The sequence below is a fragment of the Athene cunicularia genome, assembly GCF_003259725.1.
Source record: "Athene cunicularia isolate RWA chromosome 2 unlocalized genomic scaffold, athCun1 chr2_part1, whole genome shotgun sequence".
NCBI lineage: Eukaryota > Metazoa > Chordata > Aves > Strigiformes > Strigidae > Athene > Athene cunicularia.
In genome coordinates, this window is record NW_020799095.1 from 12,713,094 (window position 1) to 12,737,942 (window position 24,849).

The 24,849-nt window shown below is 35.6% G+C and overlaps 1 protein-coding gene across 5 annotated transcripts in view; it reads left to right on the forward strand.

Annotated features, from left to right (window-relative positions):
* Positions 1-24,849, forward strand: part of ZNF385D (zinc finger protein 385D) — a 443,055-nt gene that overhangs the window by 358,343 nt on the left and 59,863 nt on the right. For all 5 annotated transcript variants that reach the window (XM_026841918.1, XM_026841921.1, XM_026841924.1 and 2 more), the window contains one exon: positions 14,246-14,408. In XM_026841918.1, the coding sequence (XP_026697719.1) occupies positions 14,246-14,408 (163 nt within the window). The remainder of the gene's footprint in view (positions 1-14,245; positions 14,409-24,849) is intronic.

A 24,849-nucleotide genomic window follows, 5' to 3' on the forward strand; every position in this document is an offset into this window, starting at 1 on the left:
TGGGTAACCAAGTCTCCTGTTTCCTTCTGGAGAGGGCTCACATTTTCTCTAGTCTTTCTTTTATCAGTGATGTACCTGTAGAAGCTTTTCTTGTTGCCCTTGGTGTCCCTGACCAGATTTATTCCCATCAGGGCTTTGGCTTTCTTAACCTGAGAGCTGGATGCTTGGATAGTTTCTCTGTATTGCTCCCAGGCTACCAGTCCTTGCTTCTACACTCTGTAGGCTTCCTTTTTGTGTTTGAGTTTGTCCAGGGGTTCCTTGTTCATCCATGCAGGCCTTCTGGTACTCTTACCTAACTTCCGGAGCTTGGAGGAATAGATAGATAGATAGATAGATAGATAGATAGATAGATAGATAGATAGATAGATAAGTAAGTATACACATGTATATGTGTGTGTGTGTGTGTGTGTGTATATATATATATATACACATACCTTTCACAAACAGGTTTGAAGCAATATAAAAGAAACAGGAAAATATTCCTGTGCAGATCACTCAAGTGGTGTGGTTTTCTCCAGCAGTGTTAAGTAGAAACTAGTAAAGAAAGAGCAGGGAAACAAATTAACTCATTTCCATTTGAGTAATATTGAACTGGGTGTTCTCAATTCTCATTTTGTCAGTATTTTGTAGACTGTATGTATGTACAACATACCAGTAGCAGCTGAGAAAGAATATGTAGCACCAATCAAGATGATGCAGAGTTAGCCAAACAAATGCTATAGTGAGGATAAACAAGTAGCATATTCCAAGTTGCATATAAGACATTTTTGTGGTGAAAGCATGGGATCTTTTGCTGAACCAATGTGTTTCTGTGATTCAGTACATTTTGTTTTGTTGTCTCAGTCAAAAGCTGTCCATCCATCTTTAAATTCTTTCCAATGGATCCAGGTGGAGCATTGCACTTGCTTTCAATCACCAGTCCAGGGTGAAATAAATGTCATTTCTGTTGACTTTAGTGGTTCCAGGATTTCACCCACACAGTCTAAACTTAACATGCTTGTTACCTTTTTTTTTTTTTTTCTTCTTTTTCCTCTCAGCAAGGAGGTCCTTGCAATTTTCAAAGGGCAATGAAAACAGCATGATTCATCTTTTCTAGATTTTTTTTGTGTATAATGAATTCAAAGAGTGAATATTGAAACAGTTGTAAAGCTCCTGCCAAAATGTTATTTCTTTAAGAGAAGTAATGAAGTATATTAGCCACACTCAAAAAATAACTTCCAAATCAATATGCAAGATGTTGATCAATAGTATGCATGTTAGGAAGGTAGCAGAACACATTCAGGATTTGAATAAATGAACTAAAGAAAGTTCTTTTGCAATAGGCCTTTTAGAGCAAGTTGCTAACTTCCTTTCATGGATGATTTTAACATACATTTCAATGGAGCTTGGACTATTGAAGCAAATAGCTCATTCTTGAAGATCTTTTGTTGTTTTTAGCACATTGAATTAGCTCATTACTGCTGAATATGTAGTGGAAAATAGCATCTGTGTACATTGCAATAATATAAAAATTACTTACCAGTAACAGAATAAGGAGCAATTTGCAAAAGCTAATCATATTTGTGCACTTGTCTGCAAAAAGTAAATTGTTAATACATACCCAAGGGAAAATGCACTTACTGGTTTATGCAATTTAATCGTAGAATTAAGCATAATATATTAAATAAATTTTTTTTAGGATTCAGTTTTAAGAGTCATAAGGATATGAACATTAAAAGCATAGGTGTCCCATATTGCTGCTTCACCTGTACTTAGTGAAGGTTGAAACTCCAGAAAGCATCCTGAAGCTCATTGTGCCCAAATCAGTGTCAAACTGTCCATACACCCCAAATGTATACCACAAGTTTAGAAACCTACTAGATTTCCTTAGTGAGAGTTCTGTCTTCATTTACCTAGAAGTTTTCAGTTGGATGTTCTCCATCACATAAGTCTGGGGTGCTGCAAGGCATAAAGGAATATTAAGAATTATCACGGCAGTGAGATATCATAGTTGTAAACTGGGAGCTTTGGAGGTGAAGTTACTTATTTTCATTTTATTCAAAAAGGATTCAGAAATCTCGACAACTTTTTACAGAAACCAGTTTTCCAGATGTAATTTTGTAGGGACCAGGCTAGACATGTTAGGTTTTCCTTAGCCCTGCTTGGTCTCGTTGTGATGTATTTGCATGCCTCATGTGCTGACTTTTTCAGGAGATCCTTTTTACCACAAATGCTATGTGCAAACTTGGAGTGTTTCTCCCCTGACATTTTATTTTTCTTCAGAAATCTAGAAAGGATTGCATCTCAGTACAAAACTTTGAAACCAGCTTGTCTGTTCTTTAACAACAGTATGCTTTTATACATCTGCTTGTGGAATTGGCAACTGTTAAATGCTATTCTTAAAGGATAGAAGGAAGAGGAATCTTGAATATTCTTCAGTATTCATTGAGGTATTTTAATACCTCGGTAGTTCTGATAGTATAATCTCTTCTTGATTACTGATGTTATCAAGTGTCCATGGATAAAATTTTGTAAAAAGGAAACAAAAGGAAAAAGTCTTTCATTTTACACAAGCATTGTGTGAATTAAGTCAGCATTTCTTCAGGTGTTAAGGTCATGCCTGCAAGGTTAAATTAACCTTCTCTTAATGACAGAGCTTCTTATTCACTTTAGGAGCGTTCCAACATTTGGTGAACATGGATTGAAAACTGTTAAATGGTACTGACTTATTTGTACTAATTTATATATATCAGATCTCTGTTGTTTTAATTCTAAGACGTGAGAAGTTTGGGGTTTTTTTCCTCTCATTTCAGTTATGGTTATTATAGACTGATGGGAATCAACACTGAGCAATAACAAAAGGAAGAACATCATAAAAACAATAAAAAGCAATAAATAAGTATAAATATGTTAATAAATATTGTGAACAGGTATCAAGGGATTTGCCAGCTCCAAAGAGTTTGGAGTCTCAGCATTAAATTTCAGTACCATTTGGCAATTTCACTCTGTCAATAATCTCTTCCCAAAGAAATCTAAAACATGAAATGATGTCTTAGGTTTTAAAATCAGACAGGGCTCTATACCTGTCTGGTTTGACCTTTTTTATATTACACACCATACAATTTCATATAGCTGTTCCAGTTTTGAACCTGATAACCTGTGCTTGACTAAAGGAGATGAGAAACGTAAAAGTCAATGTGACTGAACCTGAAATATAGAGCATCTCTTAGGCAGATGTCCTATAACACTTCAACATATAAAATGTCTCGTTGAATTCAGAGGGGCTACTCTTATCCAGTTAGGTTTGTAGAATTGCAGCCAGTTTCATGTAGCTTCAGCAAATACTTGGTTTTGGTCAGTGGAAAAAAAATAGATTTTTAGATTTCAGTGTAATGTGAGGTAGAGGTAACAAAGGTTTGTAGGAAGGAGACAAAATATAACTGCAGTGTAAACAGTAAGTAATGTCAGAACATTCTCATTGTTTTGTGTACTGCTTTGTATCCCCAGCCATGTTTTTTATATAAAACCAAACAGATAGCTTAAAGTGAAAGATGGTGACCTGTCAGCTTTGTACTGGAAGATATTGTTGCCTGTTCTGAATTGATGGAAGTGTAACAACTCACTTGTGTTAGTAAATAAACCCCATTTTTCAGTCTGCACAACTTCTGGAATGACTTAATCTATCCACATTTATGCATTACTTTAAGAACAAACGATTTTATAACTAACTGGCATTGCAAGCAGGTCTGTGTGCACCATGTATGAACGAAGGAGGTTATTCAAAGTACTGAGGCTCTGACCCTGCAATAGTTGGTAGGACTTGTGTTCTGGCAAACCTTGTAGTTATACACAGCATCTCATGGACTTCACTGAGGCTCTGAATGTGTTCACAGAGTAGCCCAAGACCGACTGAAAACAAGACAAAAGGAACAGCATTATGTAAAGGAATAAATGTAACTCTCTTGTAAACTAACTGATCTTCAAGTTTTCAAGTGCCTCACAAACCTTTGTTCATTCTGAATATTTTGATTGTTTTTCTCAAAATAGTTTCTTCCTGGCTAGTCATTTAGATAAAACTAGTTTTTAATGCAAATTTGCTTCCATGGTATACCACTAGTTTTTATCAGCATGTAGGCATTTATTTTCTGTTAGTATTAGTTCCTTATATAAAACATAAGTTACTTCTTTTTTTTTAAAGTAGGAAATAGTGTTTATTAATTTTACTTTGTTTCTTCTTTCTTTTTCATGTCACATATATTTCTTCCCAAAGAGAGAAATCCAGTGGGTAAACCTACAGTAGGGCTTTTTAAGCAAGACTCTGTCATAGGACTCTTTTAGAGATACACAATTTGTCTAAATGTGCCAGGAACTAGTGGGCTGAGAGTTCTTTTATTCCAAGAAAACACATTGCTCTCCTTGGATGTTTCTGCACCTAGAAGGCTTGGATTTCTTTTGGAATATGAGGAGAATGAAATAATCTGTAAATTCTTCTGTATTAGTCCTAGCCTTAAATTATCAATCTTTGTGCAGCTGTGAAAATTTTTCACAGTGGAAAAGTTCATATATTTTACATATACTTATAGCCTTCTACAAGAAGGTTAGAGATTTAACCAGGGAAGCACCTAACTACAGCCAAGTCTACACAAAACAGAGCTGAAATAGGGAAATATGAGCATTTATGGTCTTTATTTGTAGGTTTTGAACTTCTACTTATGAGTAGGAGCTAATCTAAAGGACACGGGAAAGATTTATATAAAAATAACTATTGAAATATAAATTGAAAGTTTATGAAAAAATAAAAATTTATGTAACTATATTTGAGTAAAAGAGTCAGAAAGTCAAATCAACATTTTTCTGAAGACAAACTTGAAATTTGGAAAACTTCTAATAACTATAATAACTGTAGTATTAAAAACAGTAATTCCAGTAAAAGTATTAAGACTGTGCTTTAGAACACAATGAAAATTTCTCCATGTACCCTCTTGTGGTTTTGTACATAGAAGTTGTATTAACTTCTTTGTAATTTCAAATATAAAGTTCAAATAGTACTGAGTTAATACGAATTTAAATATGCACTTTTTAAAGCTTTTTCTGCTTTCTGTAAACTTTCTTGTGGTATCTTTGTGTCTCACTTATCACTATTCCCTGATGCTTTGATTCACTCAAAAAAATCTGAAACTCAGAATTCAATGCAATTGCTGTTATGAATGTAAACAGACAAAAGTGGTTTCCTTGGCAACAGAAACCAGGTGAAAACACTCAAATGAGCTACACCACACCCACCCACTCAACTTTCTTTAGTGATCAGTTCGCAAGCTGGGCCCAGAGGGAATCAAGTGTTTTATGTTCAGTTAGTGTAAAGTTTCTAAATGAACTGAGGCACTGGGCAGGTAAATGTAGGTGTACACCCCTAATTCCAATTAGCTGTTGTGAAATGTGGCAAGCTGAGATTCAAAAAGGTGTTGGCTACATACCCACCACTGTCATTCTTTTTCACGTGACACCAGAAAAGACTCACTTTTCAACATTATTCAGAAAATTACTGTTTTAAATAAGTTATTTTAAATTCAACACCATCCGTTGTTATTAAGTAAACATGATTTGTGTATAAACTGAACATTGAATTATGTCTACATTATTAAATCATTATTAAGTAAATCACAACCATATTGAGCTTATTTTCTTTGTCGTTTCATAGATAGATTGTATGTCAGCTTGCACTTTTAGGACTGTCATTATTGACATACTATTCAAAAGGTGCTAATTAACACAATGAATAAAAGATGTGTGGGTGTGTCTACTGCTAGTGGAGGGAAGCTGGGGTACATTTCTACAAAATTCTAATGGCATATATCATTTGCTCAGTTTCTCAGTTCCAAATATGTCAGTTCCATATTCAGAAGTGGAAGTATGTATGTTATATTTACTAAGCTGAATTAATACATGGTTTATTTTATCACATGCGTAACACATAGCAGTATGTATAGATTAACCATCTCGTTCCAAGATTAATTTTGAGATTAATCACTTGGTTAACCTGAATGAAAAAAAACAAAACAAAACAAACAACCGTCTTTAATATTCTCTTGAAATTCTTAACTACAGTAAAATTTACCATAGTGAAAATAAATGATGCTGCCAATTAATACGATAAAGATGAGATTAAATGTTACAGTTAATGTCATTATTATACCAGTTTTGAAAAGAGCATGTTTCGTCTCCCTATCAAACAAGCTCCCAGAAAAGCAACCATTATTACTGTGGAAGCCAGTATGTTAAAAAATTACAGAAATGTGAACTTGATAACCTTGTCAGAATTAGTTTAAAACTGATCTGCCTTAACAATAAAAAGGATAAAATAGACGGTAAAGCAAATAGTCTGCTTATTGAATTTCAACATGCAATGAATTTATGCTGTGCTGCATAAAGTACTGGTGTCCTTAAAAGAAAAATGACAGATGTGCATTTAAGGTAATGAATTAGTTTGGTAAGAGACGGATCCCCTTGTGTTTTAGCTGGTCCTCAGACATTAGAGGGGCTAGGGGCAGCTGGACTTATCTCTGACACCAGAGATGCACGAACAGCCCGTATGCTGTAGGTCCAGTTGCATTCAAGAGAAGCTGTCAGGTTCACAAATGGTATGTTTATTCTTATGCAACATCTACAGATTCTTTGACATTGCCTATGGTAGATGCACATACTGCAGGTTGGCTATATAGCACTACACACAAAAAACCCGATTGCAGTCACACACACTTATTTCCTGGGTAAATACTCGGTGTAGCTGAGGACCCAAATCTTACCAGAAGGATTCTCTTCTGGGAGGGGGCGAGGAGCACAAACCCGTCAATCTGTCCCTCCAATTTGGTGTCAGATTATTGTACCTCCGAGTTAGATACAAACTCAGGGTAATGTTTATCTAAGTATGTTTGGGTGAGTGGGTGGGACTGTGGTCAAGCCATTGTTTCTTGAGTAGCAACACAGCACATTCCTTGGTGCAAGGTGTGTGCTGGTTTTGTGTGAAAAGAGGTAGAATGGGAGATAAGGTCTGTAGAGTACTGCAAAACAGTTCTTGAGAGAAGGGGAAGAGCAGGAGATAGATCTGCAAAGTCATGTCAGATGTTCCGTGAGAAAAGTGGAAGAACGGGACCGTGCAGCCTCCACCTCGCTTCACATTCCTCCTTGGTGTTAAGGCAACAGAAGTCACTGGATCTCCATCGTGTCCTGTGTTTGTTCTGGGCACCATGTGTTAAGGAAATGTGTGTTTTGGAGATGTTTTGCTGTTTTGCTTTTCTCACACTTCCAACAACAGGTATGGGAAGAGATTGATTACTTGAGGTATCTTCCTTTCAGTATATATATTTTGACGCTCTGTATGTCTATTTGGAATGCACTGTGAAGTGTGTCGTATCTAGGCAGTGTTTTGTAATCTTCCTTGGATAGTTTCAGGTAATGTCCACTCTCAATGGAAACCTGGCCATAGCTTATAACCAAGCAGATGCCTGGTTATAAAGATACTTTTCTGTAGGACAAGCAATATTAAGTAGGAAATCCTGACCTTCTGTATCTGACCAAGGTAAAATAGCTTTTTCCTTTCCATAATGAAAATATTTGATTTTACTATAGGATGGATGATTTTACCATACGAATGGGGTTGATGCCAATCTCTCACAAAGTGATGCAAACCCTTGACAGGTGCAATCTCTTACCATTATATAAATGGCTCTGGAAGGAGCCCAAGCACGGGGAGTGGGATGGAGCAGTTTTGTTAATGCAAAGGAGCTAATGAGCTCAGGAAGCACCCATTGGCTCTGATCCTTGAGTCTCAGGGTACATTCATTAGTGTATTGAATAAATGCTTTATGAAGAAGAAGAGGGAACAAACAGTTTTTCTTTTCATGGAAAGAGAAAATTAAATACCTGGGAATTAACATGCTGAGACATTTATTTTATTCTGCCATAATAATGGAGAAATGTTTTCTTTTCTACAGAAAGGTCCTATTTGGTATTTGCTCTATAATTATATATTTGGCTCTAGGGAAAGGGGCAAAATGATCAGTTATAGTTTAAGGGGCAAAAGTCTTCTCTCAGAGCACATCTGAAAGAAGTCATATTACACACGTCCCTGGTGTTTTACACGACAGTTACATCTGAGAGCATAATGTAATTAGATCTCTGGCTCTGTATTACAAGTGGTGTTGATGATGGAGTGCACAAAAAATTGAAATGACACAACTCAGAAGATAAAGGTAGGCTTAACAGAAGGAAGAAATGACGACAGGCAACATTTATCTACACTATAATTGACTGCAGATTAAGTTTGTATGTATCAGGCAGAAATCAGGATACTCTTCTTGTTCAATATGAAACTTGTCATCATGTTGACATCACCTTTAAAAATTACATTATGTGTCTTCATTTAATCTATTCTGCAAAGGTTTGCACAGGTACTTAGCTTGTTTGTCTCTTGTACTGTGAATCTGTTGAAGCTCAGCTGGAATCCATGTAGTTCCTCTGTTTTCTAGAAAGTAAGCATGGGACTTGTGAGTAGTCCTGGATTTCCTGTGTGTACTCATGGGGCAAACCAAACAGTAGGTCTTGTAAGAAATGATTTTTGAAAATTTAAAATAGCCTCAAATAAAAGCTTATCTACTAAATAGAGTAAATATATCTAGGTGCAAAAGACTCGTACAATCCTCTTCTCATTTTATCAGGTGTGGCTCACAGTCAAATCCCTGCCCTAGGCAGAACCAACTATTGGGCATCTCGAGGCTGTTGGACTTTCTCTCTGTAAATTTCTCCAGTTTACTTACTGGAGAAGTTCTGTAGCGATCAGCTCAGGTTATGTAAATAGCATATGTCTGGTAGTTTACAGATGTCTCAGCTGCATACTGCAACCTTCTCTGAGAAGTGCTGTCATCACTGACTGGCCAGGCTTTGGAATCATAAGAAAAAAAATATGAAGCTTATTCTAAAATTAAAAAGGACCTTTGATTTTTATCACTTTCTTGTGTGCTTAAAACATTTGTGAAGTTATACTTTAAGTATTTATCGACAGCCCAACTTTAGGAAAAAACCTGTACTCAGAGTTTAAGACAACGTGTAGCATAGGCATCTCTTAAACAATTTCCCTCACTTCACCAAGGACAGTTGCCTTATGCAGTTGTGTATTATTGCTTTCCATGTGTGCCCAGCTCATTGACAGTATTAGTTTGAACCAGGAAACTAATTTTTTGGTTTTAGAGGTTTTTACTTTGGAGGATCCTGACATCGGTTGTTAATGTATTAGCCAAAATTGCTACTATTGTACTGGGAATAACAGCAGAGGTGATAGTAGCATCCAGTAGCTGGTAAAAACAAAGACATAACACGATCTACTGAAATCTCAGACAGACAAATAGGACTTTCCAGCACTCTCATCCCTTGTTTGGGGCTTTCTAAGAGTGCAGACGGTACTGCAGCCTTGCTGCTAATTGGCCAGATGAGCAGAGCACTCTCCACAATGGACATTTTTCAAAATTCATTGTGAAATGAGAAAGACATAATGGAGGATAGCTGGATTGAATTTTTGTGAGGAAGAATCAATGGAACATATTCACTACACTTTTTTTAAAAAATTCTTTTCTTTGAACTGGCTTTTATTGTGAAGGTATTGCCTGGAAAGAATGACTGAGACAGGAAGACAATTTGTAAAAAGATTGGTAATATAAGGTGGACCAGGAGGGATAGCAGATGCAGTACTGCTAAATTGAAAACTCTCTGAGTATAGGAGATGATCCTTTTTTGTCTCAATGCACAAGATTAAGCACAATGTTTTTGTTGGACCAATGCCTAAAGAACATAAGTGAGAAGATATGATTCACCGACGTACCTTAGTCAGGCAGACAAACTTATTTTGAAAACTTCCATGTAGATATGATGACTGTAATTTTAAGAGAATACCGTCTGGATTGTTTAAAATATTTCATCTTTCTCATCGTATTTTACATATTGCAATTTCCTTGGTAATAGGATGTCTTTATGGTAATTGTGGTACAATATTGCACTTAAGCAAAGAAAATACAGCCAAGTTTTGACACTATGGCTGTTATTTCTAACTGCTCCTACCTGCACATAGTATTTTTTATCCTTTTATGGTATGTTCATGCCTGTTTGTTTATAACGTATATATACACACACACACACAATAAATCCTTATATAGAAAAAAACCTATATATTCTAAGAATTTGGGAAGATTACAAATTGTAAGGATTAGGAAGTTCCTTTATTGTTCAAGATATATACAAGGAACCAGAGGAATTTGTTTTGCAAAAGAGATGCTTAAACTGACTTGTACTCCTCAATAGGCAGGACTTCATTACAAATAACCTTGGAAAGTGATTTGCTATTTGGGCATATTGCCATTTCCTTGAAGTAATTCCCATAGACCAAAGTTTGTCTACATGTAATTTGCAGGATCAGAGCCCCCAAAATTTAATAAAGGATCCTTGAACTTTCAGCTTCAGATACAATGTAATAATCTACCTTTTACTTTCTTGTTAGACATCTTTTTCAAGAATGCGTATAGTTTCTTAAAGTTCACTGTAATGTTACACCAGCAGTATTAACATATTTCTCATGCTTCATCACTGACTGGGTCACATGTTAGCTGATAGTGACTTGTCTTCACAGCGCTAGGGTTAATTCTGTGTATCAAACATGGAAACAATGATGTGAGAAGCAAACATGGAAACTATGATGAAAGAAGAAAGTAAACTCTTTCTTAAGGTATTCTTCTAATGTGTTCTTTTGTTATCATGAAAAGAAACAATTTAATATTAGAGGGTTTTTACGATAGCTGCTTGACTGTGATTACAAAGTATTCTGTAGTGATAGGGAATTTTTCCTTTAGGATTGTCGTGAATTTCTTCCATTTGAGAGAACATCTGATTTTTAGATCAGTTGTTTCTCAAAGGGGACTGGCTTCCATCAAGTTAAGCAATTACAAAAGTCACTACCCCTTTACAAAACCTGTAAAGGGAAATCCTCCCTTAATTCCCATTGGCTTCTGTCGATGTAGGGTTTCACCTGTAAACTCTGTTCATAACTTGTCTGAGCACAACTTCTAGCACAACTTGATAAGGTAATATATAAACATGTATATATTATCTTCTTGGTTTTTGCAACTGTTGAACTCTGAAGTGTTCCATGAGACAACCCCTTCTCTGACGGGTTAGTCTCTTCACTGAGTTAAGCATCATGGTTGGCACCAAAAAGTATGACTAACTTGTCTTTCACTCTTCTGCTCTTTCTCAGTATTTCTTAATTCTGCATGAAAGTTGGGAATAATTGCATTTTATGATCTATCTTATTTTGTATTTAACCTACAATGTAAATTTCAGGAATGAGTTTTATAAGATACAAGTAAATGCCATTTAAGCAGTGAGGATTATTTTAGTTCTTTTATGGCTGAAAGAAATGATTCAGTGAGGTACCATATTTTATGGTGCTGTGCTGAAAAAGATATTTATGGATATTTTTCCATTTCCTACATTTTACTCTTGCAAGGAAAGATAATGACAGACTTTTTTTTTTTTTTTTTTTTTTTTTAAGGTTCAGTTCTCTTGTTAAAGTTCAGCATAAGATAATTTGAAGCTGGTTAAATGCTTAGGAGCAATCTGTCTGCTCTCTCATAGAACAACCATTAGCATGCCAGCTACAGTTATATTGAAACAAGCTCAGATGGCTTCATGTTCCCACAGAGGATAGGCGATTTAAACGTTGAAATAAAAAAGGCATAAAGATCTTCCTTAAGTAGAGGCTGGGTAAACTGGCAGCACTATGTGGGAAGTGAGTAATGGACAACTCTGCATAGCAGCCATCATACTTGTAAATTTGAGCAATGTGTTTCTAATTTGGAAGAATTTCATTAATATATTTTAGAACACTGAAAAGGTCACCGATTTCTACATAGGCATTCATTGTATATTCCTTATGCATCCAACACCCTGCTTGAGTTTAGCTTTGTGGAGTTTTGGCTGTCAGAATTTGGAGGGAAGAAAACTATACATGCAGGAAACATAAACCTGGGATGCTCCACCAACAATTCAGTGAAGAATGTTGAGCTGTGTATCAAACTAATATCGACATTCATACTTCAGTATTAAGGACCATATTCTAGCTACCTTTCTGATATTTGAAGAATGGCAATATTAGTTAGGGAAAACAAGTGCTGTCAGAATCTGGAGCTAACCGATAATTAAATTTGACTAAAAACTGTAAAAATAGTTGATGTGATAGTGATATGAGGATGGTACTGTATAATATACTTTTTAATGCATCATCGTAACTTGACACTGACCTTTCAGTTTAACAATAATTAACATCTCTTGATTGTTTGTATTTGGCTTACAGTATGTCTCAATGTTATGTGTTGGGAATTGTAAAAGATGCATGATTGTGCTGTTTCTGTTCAAGTCGTTTCTAATTAATAACTTCACTGTCCAGTGTTCTTTCAATAAGGGTACCTAATACAATATTTACATTATTTTAGGTGTAGAGAAACTGGCTTTTCAACCAAACAGAATGATGCATCTCAATATACAAGAGCATATGCATGTGTGTATATCTGTGCATGTATACACATACACATATATGTGTTTATTGGTTTAGACAAGGTCTCACACTTCTTTCCTGCTCACCTTGAGCTCAGATCTCAGGCATCTGGAAGGAATCATGACTTTTCATGAAAGCTGAGTCAAAAGTCTTGAGATTAATTAATATACACTCTTACTGCGATATCCACTAGAACTTCCTCTCTCCCCCAAATTCAGCACATTAAATAACATTAAATAAAGGCCTAATGACTAACAGATGCCAGGTAATTCAGGATTCCTCTACCTGCACGAGTGGCTTAGCAAGACAAGTAACTGTGTCATTTTATCCCTTTGATCCTTTGAGTTTGTAGCCACTAAATTAAATACATGAATGTTTTCTACTTCTTCTGACTGCACAATAGAAAAAGTTTGCCTTTCTTTTATGTTCTAAAAGTCACTGCTATTGTTTCATACCAGAAACAAAATGCTGACCTCTGTGGGTCCTTGCGCTGACTCAGCATAGTTGCTTTTCAATTTTTCAGTTCTGTAGTAGCTAAATTTTTACTGGAGTCTTAATGATTTCTCTTTCAAGTAAGAAAGGAGTTGCTTTCAATAAAGCTTGAAGTTCAGCCATAAAAAAAATAAGGAATTTTTCAGGTTGTTAATTTATGAGCTGGAAGACTTTCTTATAAGTCTTTAAATAATTGGAGAAATAAACTGAATATTCATAGTAATTAGAGTGGGTTTTGTATAAGGTTTAATCTTATACTTCAAATAATATTCTTAAAATATATTGGCAACATAAATTAAATGAAGAAAAGTTAGTATTAACTCTGAATAATAAACATACTTTCAGTGTAATACATAAATCTTTACAGCAATGCACATAAAAATCTATTTCAGCTTAACACTATCAAGTAGCCAAAATATATTTGGAATGGTGACAGGATTTGTGTGAGCTTTCTCCTTTGAAAGGATGCTCCTGGCTTTGAATTTCAAACACTACCTTTTGTAGCAGGTGGACAAAAGTAATCCTTTTCTTTTTTTTATTTTTTATTTTTTTATTTTTTTAAAGAAAGCCAGCTAATTGCATGTCTGCCTCACATTCAGTTAAATCTTTGGTGATGGGCTTTGAAGAAAGTGTTTTGTGTTTTGCTTTCTTTTGTTTGGGCTTTGGTTTTGGTTTGGGATTCTTTTGATTTGTTTTTTATTTTACTGTCACTCTTCACTGAGAAGTTTCTGATACCACTATTAATAGTAAACCGTTCTTTGAAGAAAGCTTTGACAAAATATCTGGTATGAAATAGGAACTGGAAAAGTGCAAAGCTACTGGGAGGAGAGTGCCTTTCCTCCCTGTTGCCTGAGTATTAAATATATTTTTTTTATGCAAAAGCAAAAAAAGTATTGATAGAAAAACTAATGGTAGCATAGGAGACTAAACCAACCTTATTTTAGTCTGAAAGTAACATACTGTTATAGAGTAATATACCATATTTATCGAATTGGGGTTGCTTCAGTACTTTTTCCATTGTTTTTCAAGCATCATTCGAAATACAGTTTCTGTTTGGTCACTGCTTAGATAATGTGAATGGTACCCATTATTGAAAGGTAGTCTGTATTTGTACTAATACAGAGAATGCTAGTTTAGAAATGAGCCTGATTGCATGGTTCATTTTGTTCTCCTTTGTAGAGCCAGGCTGCGGCCCACTACAAAGGCACTAAACATGCCAAGAAGCTCAAAGCACTGGAAGCCATGAAAAATAAGCAGAAATCTGTTACTACCAAGGACAGCGCAAAGACTACCTTCACTTCCATCACTACCAATACCATCAATACCAGCTCTGACAAAACAGGTTAAGCGACAATCTTTGTTGGTTTCCTTTGTGGTTTTTTTTGTTTGTTTGTTTGTTTGCTTTTTTGGTTTTTTTTTCTTGTTTAATTCCATGTCTGTTTGGTTATGTGCTTGCCACATTGATTCATGCTCAATCCATCTCTCCGTGTGATATTGATTTCTTTTAGTCCTTTCAGTAGGCTCCTGGAGTATGATAGTCATGTAACTGAGTTCTCTTAGTGAAAAGAGGCTTGTCATTTGTTTAGAACAGAATGTAATACTCATGACTTGATTAATTTTTATAGTGGTTAAGCTATTACATATCAACTGATCTAAACTTCCTAGTCTATATTCAGTATCTCTCTATAAATTACATATGGCACATTTCTTTTAACCACAAACAATGTAGCTAATTATGCTGCTTGTGTCTAGAAGCCTCTTACAAATGCATCGTTAGTAAAAACCTAATTTTCATAAATTTCAAACATTGCATTATTTTTTTAAAATGGCTATTGCATGGTTTTGAGCTGGAAAGTAGCTGTATAACCTCTATTCCACACAATCAGGTAAGTGCTATTGATGCCAATTCTGCTTAAATGAGTCTACAGACTGAAATAATATCCTTTAAATTATTGTGCAGGTAAAAGGTATTCCTTTGCAAATAAAATCTATGTGAATATTTGATAAAAGTCAACTGGATTTGATTTAGCTTGCATTTTAAATATTTGGCTATTGTACGGGAAATTTCACTGAAGGGCAGTCTAGTATCTCACAAGGTATGACTGCTCTTGCATATGAAGGGATACAGTTTGCATATTTAGTCATAATCAACCCCACTTCCCCAAACAAGCCAAAAGCAGCCATGGCAAAAAACCTAAAACTGTGAAACAACAGAGACCTTTCTACTTGATGCTGAAAACTGCTCATTTGGAACCCCTTCTGATGCAGTAAGTTTAGCATTGTAAATGGCTATGCACTAACCAATTATAGTATAACAAAAAGGCACCTTGCAGACATGTGTAGTACTTAAGATATATCTTTGCTCTTTGCTATATTTATTATAAACAAATACATATATATATATATATATATATATTAGCCTTTTATTATAGACAGCATATGTTTTTATGGAAATTTATATCCTATTTATAATGGGAGTGCTTTAAGAAACAATTGTTACATTATTTTCATGTTTGTTACAAAAGAAAGAAAGAAAATATTCTGAGTACTTTTGTTTCTATGATAAAAGAAATGAAGCATGGGAGAATAGGAACAATGTCAAAAGCATACAAATACATTTAAAAGTTTTTCCTGCTGTTACCTGTTGCCATGTTCAGAACAGAAAGGGGGATGTTGCATGGCAGGAGTGATTTATTGTTTACAAAATATGAAGTAGTGATTGGAGAAAATAATTGAAAGAAAAGCGAAATCTTTTTAAGCTTTAAAATGTATTATTCAAAAGCTTTTATCTCTTGCTGTGTAAGTTTGAAGGATTTTCCAAGGTGCCTTAAATCCTTTCTGAGTCTTTCCATCAGGCTTTGAATTAGAACCCTGACAAGATATATGAACTGTCTTGTATCCAAGGTCAGTAGTACAAACAGTTTTTATATTGGCATAAGTAAGAAAACATAAGAAACCTAGCTGCATGCAAAAGCAATGGCAGGAGTTTCCTCAGCATTACATGCTGTTTGTGACTTCCTGGATTAATTTCAGAGAATGTGTGTATACATATATGTATGTTACATGTATTCTATATTAGAAGTATTGACCGTAATGGCATTCCAAAACACACATATTGATATTAATCGAAAAACATCCCAAAATTTGACAATTTCACAAAAAACTGAGAGTCATATTCAACTTCTGGCAAAAGCCCTATTCAACTGGTGGCATTCAAGGAAGGGAGCCAGTTCTTTCCAAATGCAAATACAGTTATTACAGGTCAGCAGTGATGTGACTGGCAGTAGAATAGCATCCTTGGTGTAAATTATCCTTTGTAGAATCAAGCATGTATGCATAACAGGAGGAAAAAAAAAAAAGTGGGGAAAAAAGAAAATTTTGCGTACCCAAAAGGATGAAATTTTCTGATAAACATGACAAGTTAAAAATCTAATAAACCAGATTTCATTTCCTTTCCAATTTTTCTGTGTCTTATATTTGCTTGATAGAACTTCTAAGGGCAACATTTTTTCTAAAAGCCAGAATAACATCAGAATATACTGCACTGTGTGAGTCTGCACATCTGTAAATGTTCTATTTAAAAGTAACAGATTCTGATATACAGTTCTGAGGGAATAGTTGTGCTACTGGTTATAATCCATTAATTAATCTCTCATAACTAGAAATAAGTTCTGTTACTAAGCCCCTGCACTTCACTCAGAACAAAAGCTTTTTCTACAGTTTTTTAAAGCTCTATGCTGAAGATTACTTGATCCCAAATACACTCAGGATAGGGTCATGTTCATATCATCTCCTATATATCATATACAGCAGTGGTTAAATGGTGAATTACATGTCAGTCACAGCACATTGGTCAGGACTTCAGTTCAGTCGTTCTGAGCACCCTTAGCAGCTTCAGCAAACAAAATATCATCAGGAAATCTGCAGTGCTATACAATGAAGATTATGAAAAAGACCACACAGTATTCAACTAAATCAAGAGATAAAGCAGCAATTTTTTATGTTTGTTGCTTACTCTAGAACTATTTTGTCAGATGTGGTACCAGCATGTGCTATTGCAATAAAAAATGGAGACTGTGAAACCCACAATGTAAGTGAACTCCTTAAAACCTTTCATAAATGATTCCTGGTGGCTAAACTATGTGTTAAGGAGAAAACATAGTATGTGGGGTCATTTTGCTCATTCTGTGAAAGTTGCTATTTTTTTTAATCCCTTAAACAAGTTCTAGAAGTATTAGAATGCTTGAACTTAAGACATCTTTGAAGGAATTAAATATCATGAAGAGTTATGTTGGCAGGCACATAATGGAGAATCCCATTCCCAACCTGTGAGAGCTTTGTTACCAGTTCTATTATTTAACATCCATATTTCATCTCTATTTACTATTTATGATGTGATACCTGTAGTCACTCAGAACAGAAAAACAGAAAGTGTGACGATTACAAAGAGAAGTCCACTTTATGGTAGTATACAAGGCAGGTTTCAGAATATCTTGATTCTCCAATTTAAATAAAAATTAATATTTTCACCATATATTAATATATATGCATACATGTTCCCTGACATAAAGTTGTTAAATGTCCTCGATAGCTTTAAAAATTGACCCTCCTTTCTGCCAAGTTATATTTTCCTCATAAAGATGCTGTAAGGACAGATACTTTAGGAATACCCTTCAGACTCTATTTAGATAGACTGTGTTCTATCATCCTAACTACATATCCTGCCCAGTAAAGTCATAAATTTTTTAATCTAGAGCGAGTGTCCAAAATTATATCCATGTAAAATGATATCCACATAGTTGTTGCATATGTCTAAACATTGATCTTTTCCAAAGCTATTTGAATTTAAAAGGACTCTCCATGACCACATTATCACAAATTTTGTTTTGAAGATTCGAGCTATTTTTATTTATTTATTTATTCAGCAGAGAATTCAGCATGATTTAGATCATTTGTTATCAACGGAGAAGGAATAGACCTTTCTAAGGGGGGAAAACATGTCGTTGGGAACCATCACTATGGCAAAGTCTTTAATGTTGCTTTCAAATGTTATACATTATGTCTTAAATGCCATGTACTTAAATGTGATGAACAGCTCTTAAAACGAGGGAAAAATGTGACGAACAGAAAAAAATGTCTGTCTGGGGCAAGGCACAGACAAAATTATCTATAGTAGAGTCTTAACAGCTAAGAGACCCCTGTGCTATCAGAGAACAAAATACTGGCACCTGTCCTAAAGAACTTACAGTCTACACATAAGATGAGAGACAACTTAGGAGATAGACACTGTTAATGTAATAGGCAAGTGTTTTAAAAGAGCAGTAGCATAAACATGTTGAAGTGATAAAGGTGTCACAAGAAATAAGAATATCTAAGGATGGATTAGAGAGAAAAGGAGGGTTTTTTCCAGATACTGAGTGTATGCGTGGCTAACAGCATATGAGAAAGCATAAATTCTCTTGTTTTCCTTTCACTGGCACATACAAAAATTCTTCTATGTGGGAAAATATTAATTGAGCTACATTTTTACAGTATTTTTCTTTTTTATTTGTCTTTTTATCTAAGAAGTGATAGGATGTTTCTGGTCAGCTGATGAAACCTGCTCCTGAAATAACAATTTCAGCCCAGCCGGGATAATTCTGAAATGGAGAGCAGATGGAGTAGGTGAGAGCAGCCAGCCTAACAAGGTCCTGGGCATAAAAAAACAAGGCGTGAAGGAGAAAGAAATCAGAAATGATGCAATAAATCAGGGTGAAGGGGGAAGAAAGGAAGATTACATGAAATGGAGCTTCAGGAAGATATGTTGGTGTATGATAGCTACAAATACCACGGAATCAGAGAAATTTTGAGATTCTGTGAGAAGACCTCAAAAGGGACATCAGGAGATTGACTAGATCACCCCTGCAGGCCAGAGCAGGGTCAGCTAGAGCAGGTTGCTCCGTATGTTTTCCAGCTGGGTTTTGAATATCTTAACACCCTTGCTGGGCAACCTGTTCTAGTGTTTGACCACCCTCAGAGCAAAGACTAAAAGAAGTTTTTTCTTGTATTTGAGTCCAATCTCCTGTATTTCAGTTTGTGCCTCTTCTGCCTTGTCCTATCACTGGGCACCACTGAAAAGAGTTTCTGGATCTGTCTTTTTTACTCCCTGTCTCTGACCCCATCAGGTTTTTATACACATTGATAGGCTCCCCCTGAGTCTTCTCTGCTTCAGGCTGAACAGTCCCAGCTCTCTCATCCTCTCCTCATACAATAGGTGCTCCATTCCCTTAATCACCTTTGTGTCTCTTTGCTGGACTCACTCCAGTATGTCCCTGTCTCTTATGTACTGGAGAGACCAGACCTCCAACACTGCCGTTGTCTTACCAGTGCTGAGTACATGGGAAAGATCACTTTCCTCCACCTGATGACTGCAATCTTGCTAATTGAGCCAAGGATGCCACTGGCATTCTTTGCTGCATGGGCACACTGATGGCTTATATTTAAAGTGGTATCCACCAGGATTCCAGGTCCTTCTCCAGGAAGCTGCTTCCAGATGGTTAGCCTCCAGCCCAGACACGTGTGTGGGATTATTGTTGCCCATTTACTGGACTTTGCATTTACCTTTTCTGAACTTCAAGGGACTCCTCTTTGTCCCATTTCTCTAGCCTGTCCAGATCCCTCTGACTGTCAACACACCCATCTGGTGTACCAGGCACTCCCAGTTTTTTGATCATCAGCAAACTTGCTGAGGGTGCACTCTGGCCCATAGTCCGGGTCCTTAATGAAGACTTTAAACAATATTGGCACCAATATCAATTCCTGGAGGACTGCACTAGTGACTGTCCTCCAACTGTGTTGCTGACCACAACTTTCTGGTCTGGCAGTTTATGCAGCATTTTTTCTATTATCGTTTCTGTCTTTTTGTAAAAATGAGAACTAAGAAACTGCAAGAAAAGATTAAGAATAAACTCAAAGAACAGAACTAAAATGGAAATGAGTAGGACCTATCCAAATCTCTTCATTCTACTAATGCATGGCTTTAATAGGTTTGCACCAGTTTCCCACCAGGCAAATCACACTGAATTTATGTAATATGCATTACTGTTATAAAATGTATTTTACATGCAAATAAAATTTTAAAAAAAGATCATTGATGGGACCTGACTGAAGTGCAAAGCTTTCTCTTGTATTTTAAACTGTTTCTTTATCTCTTTCTATTGAAATACATGACAAATGCAGAATTTTTATTTTCAGAGCTGTTTTATTCTTTTTAACTGTACTTCATGCCCTGTTATACACTGTGTTGTCTTTGTGTGTCTTCTAATAATTCCATAGTGCCTTTTGTCACCCTTGCAGCCTTTAACTGTGTTTCTGTGGGATGATTCAACAGATTTTACTGAGAGTAAAAGCTAACACAGATCTGTTGGCTTAACACAGTTTACACAGGAGCTGAAGATGGTCTGTACACATGTAGGGAGTGGCAATAACGTGTTGCACAGTGTGCAGGTTGTCTTATGCCATTACTGAGATGGAGAACAGCTTCAAATCAAGAACTGTTTTAACAGAACGAAATCTATGGAACTGTTTAGACTGTTCATCTCTACTTTTGGTTTTATTGAATATAAGGAGAGAAGAGCAGAGGTTATTAAACATAATATTAATTGAACCTCTAGGTGGAATTTCTTTCGCCAACTATAGACATGCATATTGACATAAAGTGCTAATTGCACTGTCTTCTTAGTGTGAGAGGAAATCATGTCAGTGAGGTCTAGGGCACAGTTCGTCTTACTCTATAGTAAACATCTATAATAAATAAGATGAATGGTGAAGACCTGAGAAAAAGTATATAAAATCCTGTGGTGACTAGGTCAGATGTAAACTGCTATGCTGATACCTAAAGTTAGTGGAGATTAATTCCAGCCCAGTGATCAAATTGCAGGTTTTGATTATTTTTAACGGAGTCATGAATAGCTCTGTAAGAATTTGGTGTTCAGTGTTCAAAATCTCATGTGTGTTAGTTAACTCTGAATGGTCATGTAACAAATGCCGCTATTTCTGTCTGTCAAGTGGAAATTTTAATATGCTTTTGAATAGCTTTTAGATTTCCCACTAATGAGAAGAGACTTTCTTGTTTGGGTTTTTATTGTTTTTTGGTGTGGGTTTTTTTTTAAAAAAACAAAACAAAACAAAAACCCAAAACAAACAAACAAACAAACCAAACATGAACCTTTTCCTCATTGAAGTTTTCAGGCATGGAAAGAAAATTATTGCCTAATAAAGTTAGGCTGCCAGAGTATGTATGGTTTAGTATTAAAATATTAACTTCATCTTTCTCATCTTACATTCAACCATAGGTGTCCTAGTGAACATGTCCTATAGAACATTGTGTCTGCTTCTGGTCTCTAGAAAGGAGTCAAGGGACTTTTTGCTGTTAGTAGGTGCTGCTTTATTTAAGATTCAAAATTTCTGCTCTAAACTGTAGGAAAACATTTTCAACTCTAGTGCTCAAATGAATATCCTATATCTTGGTCATTTCAATCTGTATAGAAGGATAACATATAATTGAATAGTACTACAGCAGTTTCAGTTAAATATATGAAGAAATGTTCTTTGCATATATTTGTATGAATAAGGTTCTGCATGTTTGCAATATTTGCCATTCTCTGTTCAAGACAAATAATTAACTCTTGTTTCTTCCAGTATCATGGATTAGCATACCTTGCTTGCTTTCTTTTATCACTTAGATAGTCAAAGCCATGAGTATGTTAGCTCTGTACATAAGATGTATTTGTGCAGTTCCTGGTTCAACTCCAGGACCTGTAATGGAACGGAACTCCCATTTGAAAATTAAAACCAGTTTCCTCTTATCTCTGCTTCCCCTTTATTTCCACTTTCATTTTATCTCCCTTACGTTCAGCTTAACAGCTTTTTTTTTTTTTTTTTAATTATTATAAACATACATTTTGGTAATGGCCAGGCTTTAAGGTTTATGAGGGCTTCCATATATTAGGAATTACTGGATTTTTTTTCTGGTGTTGCTTGGTGTAACTACCCTATTTTATCTTTTATTCTTCGAGTTATTTGTTTAAACCATTGTTCTTAATGGCAAACCACCCTAACTCTTCCTTTCTTAAAAAAGCTGAGGAGGACATACTGTTGTATTTATGACAACATATATTTAATGAAAAGTGCCTCTGCCTATTCATTAGCATTTTTATAGACAGCAGATTTTCTTGTAATCTTCTGCAATAAAAAATACTATTTCTAATAACGATACAAATGTCAACTGTATTTAAAATCCAAAATAGGATTTAATACTATTCAAAATCTGCTGGTGGATGCAGAAACAGTTTACTGTGTACGATCCCAGTGTGCAATTTTCTGGTACAGCTTGGGCTGTGGATACCCTTGTATATGTAATTATTATATTAAGAATGTTTAATCTAAGAAGAGAATTCAGTGCAGTCTGTTTGAATAACTTAGCTGTTATTTTGTTTCCATATGCTTTATCATATCATAAAGTGTGCTTTTGTTTTGGCAAGTGATTTCTTCCGATCTTTGCATTGCTTAGGGCACAGCAGAATTCACAGGCTAATGCTGGGTTTAGGCTTGTGAGATTTTAGATATAAATTGATTTCTTTTACAGCCAATGTTTTAGTATACATCCAAACAGAACAATGACCTTAAAGCCCGAATTTGTAAAGATTTTTACTTCACATTAACTTGTTTGAGATATTTTGGATGGAGCATTCCAAAATGCAAGTGTGAAATAATAAATGAGGAGTAATTGCTTGGTGATTAGCACAATACAGATGGATTTCAGAGCCAGCTATAGGACTTCATGGCCCACTTCCCAATAACCCAGTTCTGTAAGTTCAACTTAATTTTAAATTTTATTTGAATGAAAAATCTTTGAAAGAACCTATTGTCTGACAGACATGTTATTTTCTGGTTCTCTTGTCATTGGTTTGGAAATTAGAGATTCACAGCTATCGGTTCTCTCAATCACATGCTTGGAAAATTCAGTTTAAACCAGTAAAATTTAACCGTGCTACATCTTTCACTTTAAATCACCTATGCTTTGACTTTTTCATACTTCAGACAATCTGTGACAAACTGCAGCACAAAATGTTATCAGCATTCCACAGACTGTTGTACCAATTTTGCATTAGAGCTCAATGGTAATTTGGAAGACAATAGCTTCTCTTTTGATCTCTATGTAGAACTAGGGCTTTTTCTTTCTTTCAGAGTGTAGCTAAATGGCGATATGAAAATTACAGTAATTTATGTGTGCCTCAACTGATCATGAATGTGCAATAAAATCCTTCTGTGCTTGCATCTACGTATGCTGAGAGCTTTGTCATATGAACACCATGTGTTTTTTGTGGACCCAGCTGCTTTTGATTGGGATTGCCTTGACAACAATTTTATGCTTGAATAATCCTGCAGATAGAAACTGCTGTCAGACTCAACATCTGTATCAGCTCCTTAAATCAGTATAAAAGTCCAATACTAACTAACAATGGTATTGTTTGTAGGTCTGAAAAGCATTTTCTATTAAAATACTAAATTGGGTCTTTCATACTATCTCAGGGAGATGTCAGCTTGGTTGCTGCATGCTCATAGTTGTAAGTGCTAGGAATCTTGGGAATAATCTTCTGTTTGTCAGATATCCATTTATCAGTTGTTCATCAGTATTGTCCTAAAAACTGGATCAAGCAACATAGCATGTATCTGCTTAATGACTCATTCTTCATGGTGTGTTTTGTTATGATGTTGGGAATGGTGTTGACACTTGCTATTGGGATGGATCTGAAGGCTCTGCAGTTCTAGCTATTGGAACATCAACAAAATTATTATATTGCAGTCCTAGATCCTCTTTCAAGTTTTTTTGGTAAAACATCAGATGCAGAAGGCTGTTACTGTTGCATAATTGTTTGTTTGGTCTGTTTATGGACTAATTTGAATGGATCAGAAACCTTGATCCATTGGTCGCAGACAGGTGGTCAGTTTTTTGCGAGTCTGGAATCTTTCAAATGAGAAGGATCTGCTTTGATGACAACAGAAGGGTAGGTAGGTCTACATTGAAGTGATCCATATTTTTTTAAAGCTGACTTCATATTGGCTGGACAGTGTAGAAATAGGAAGTAGTTGGTTGTTATCTGTTTGAGGACTGGTTTTGTTTTGTGAAGGACATTTCTAAGGCAAAGGCGACCTCATCTCCAAAGATGCTTTAGAGCATACTTAGGCTATTTTCTTTTGTTGTTCATGTCATATTCTTGCTATGCCTAAGCCAAGAAAAGAGGAAAGTGCGGTTAAGAATATGAGCAAATGTACTGTGCTAAATATTTGGAGCCATTGCTATATGATGCCCTTATAACACCATTCAGAATGATCTAAAGGCAACTGGAGCTGTAACATCTGTATTAATAAACATAAGGGAATCTGCTTTACCTCGTCTGTAGACAGTGGAATAGGCTGCCCAGGGATGTGGTGGAGTCACCAACCCTGGATGTGTTTAAGGGTCGTTTAGATGAGATGTTGGGGGATATGGTGTAGGGGGGAACTTTGCGGAGTAGGGATGATGGTTGGACACGATGAACCCCAAGGGTCTTTTCCAACCTGAATGATTCTGTGATTCTGTGATTTCATTGGCCATTCATGTTTTAAGAAAAGCAGCACAGCAAAAGCAATTATTTCTAGAAACAGATTATCCTACTTACACATAGTAGGCATTTTAAGAAATAGGCCAAAACTGAGTATTATTCAAAACTGTAAGAATGTTAAGAACAATTTTGTTTTGT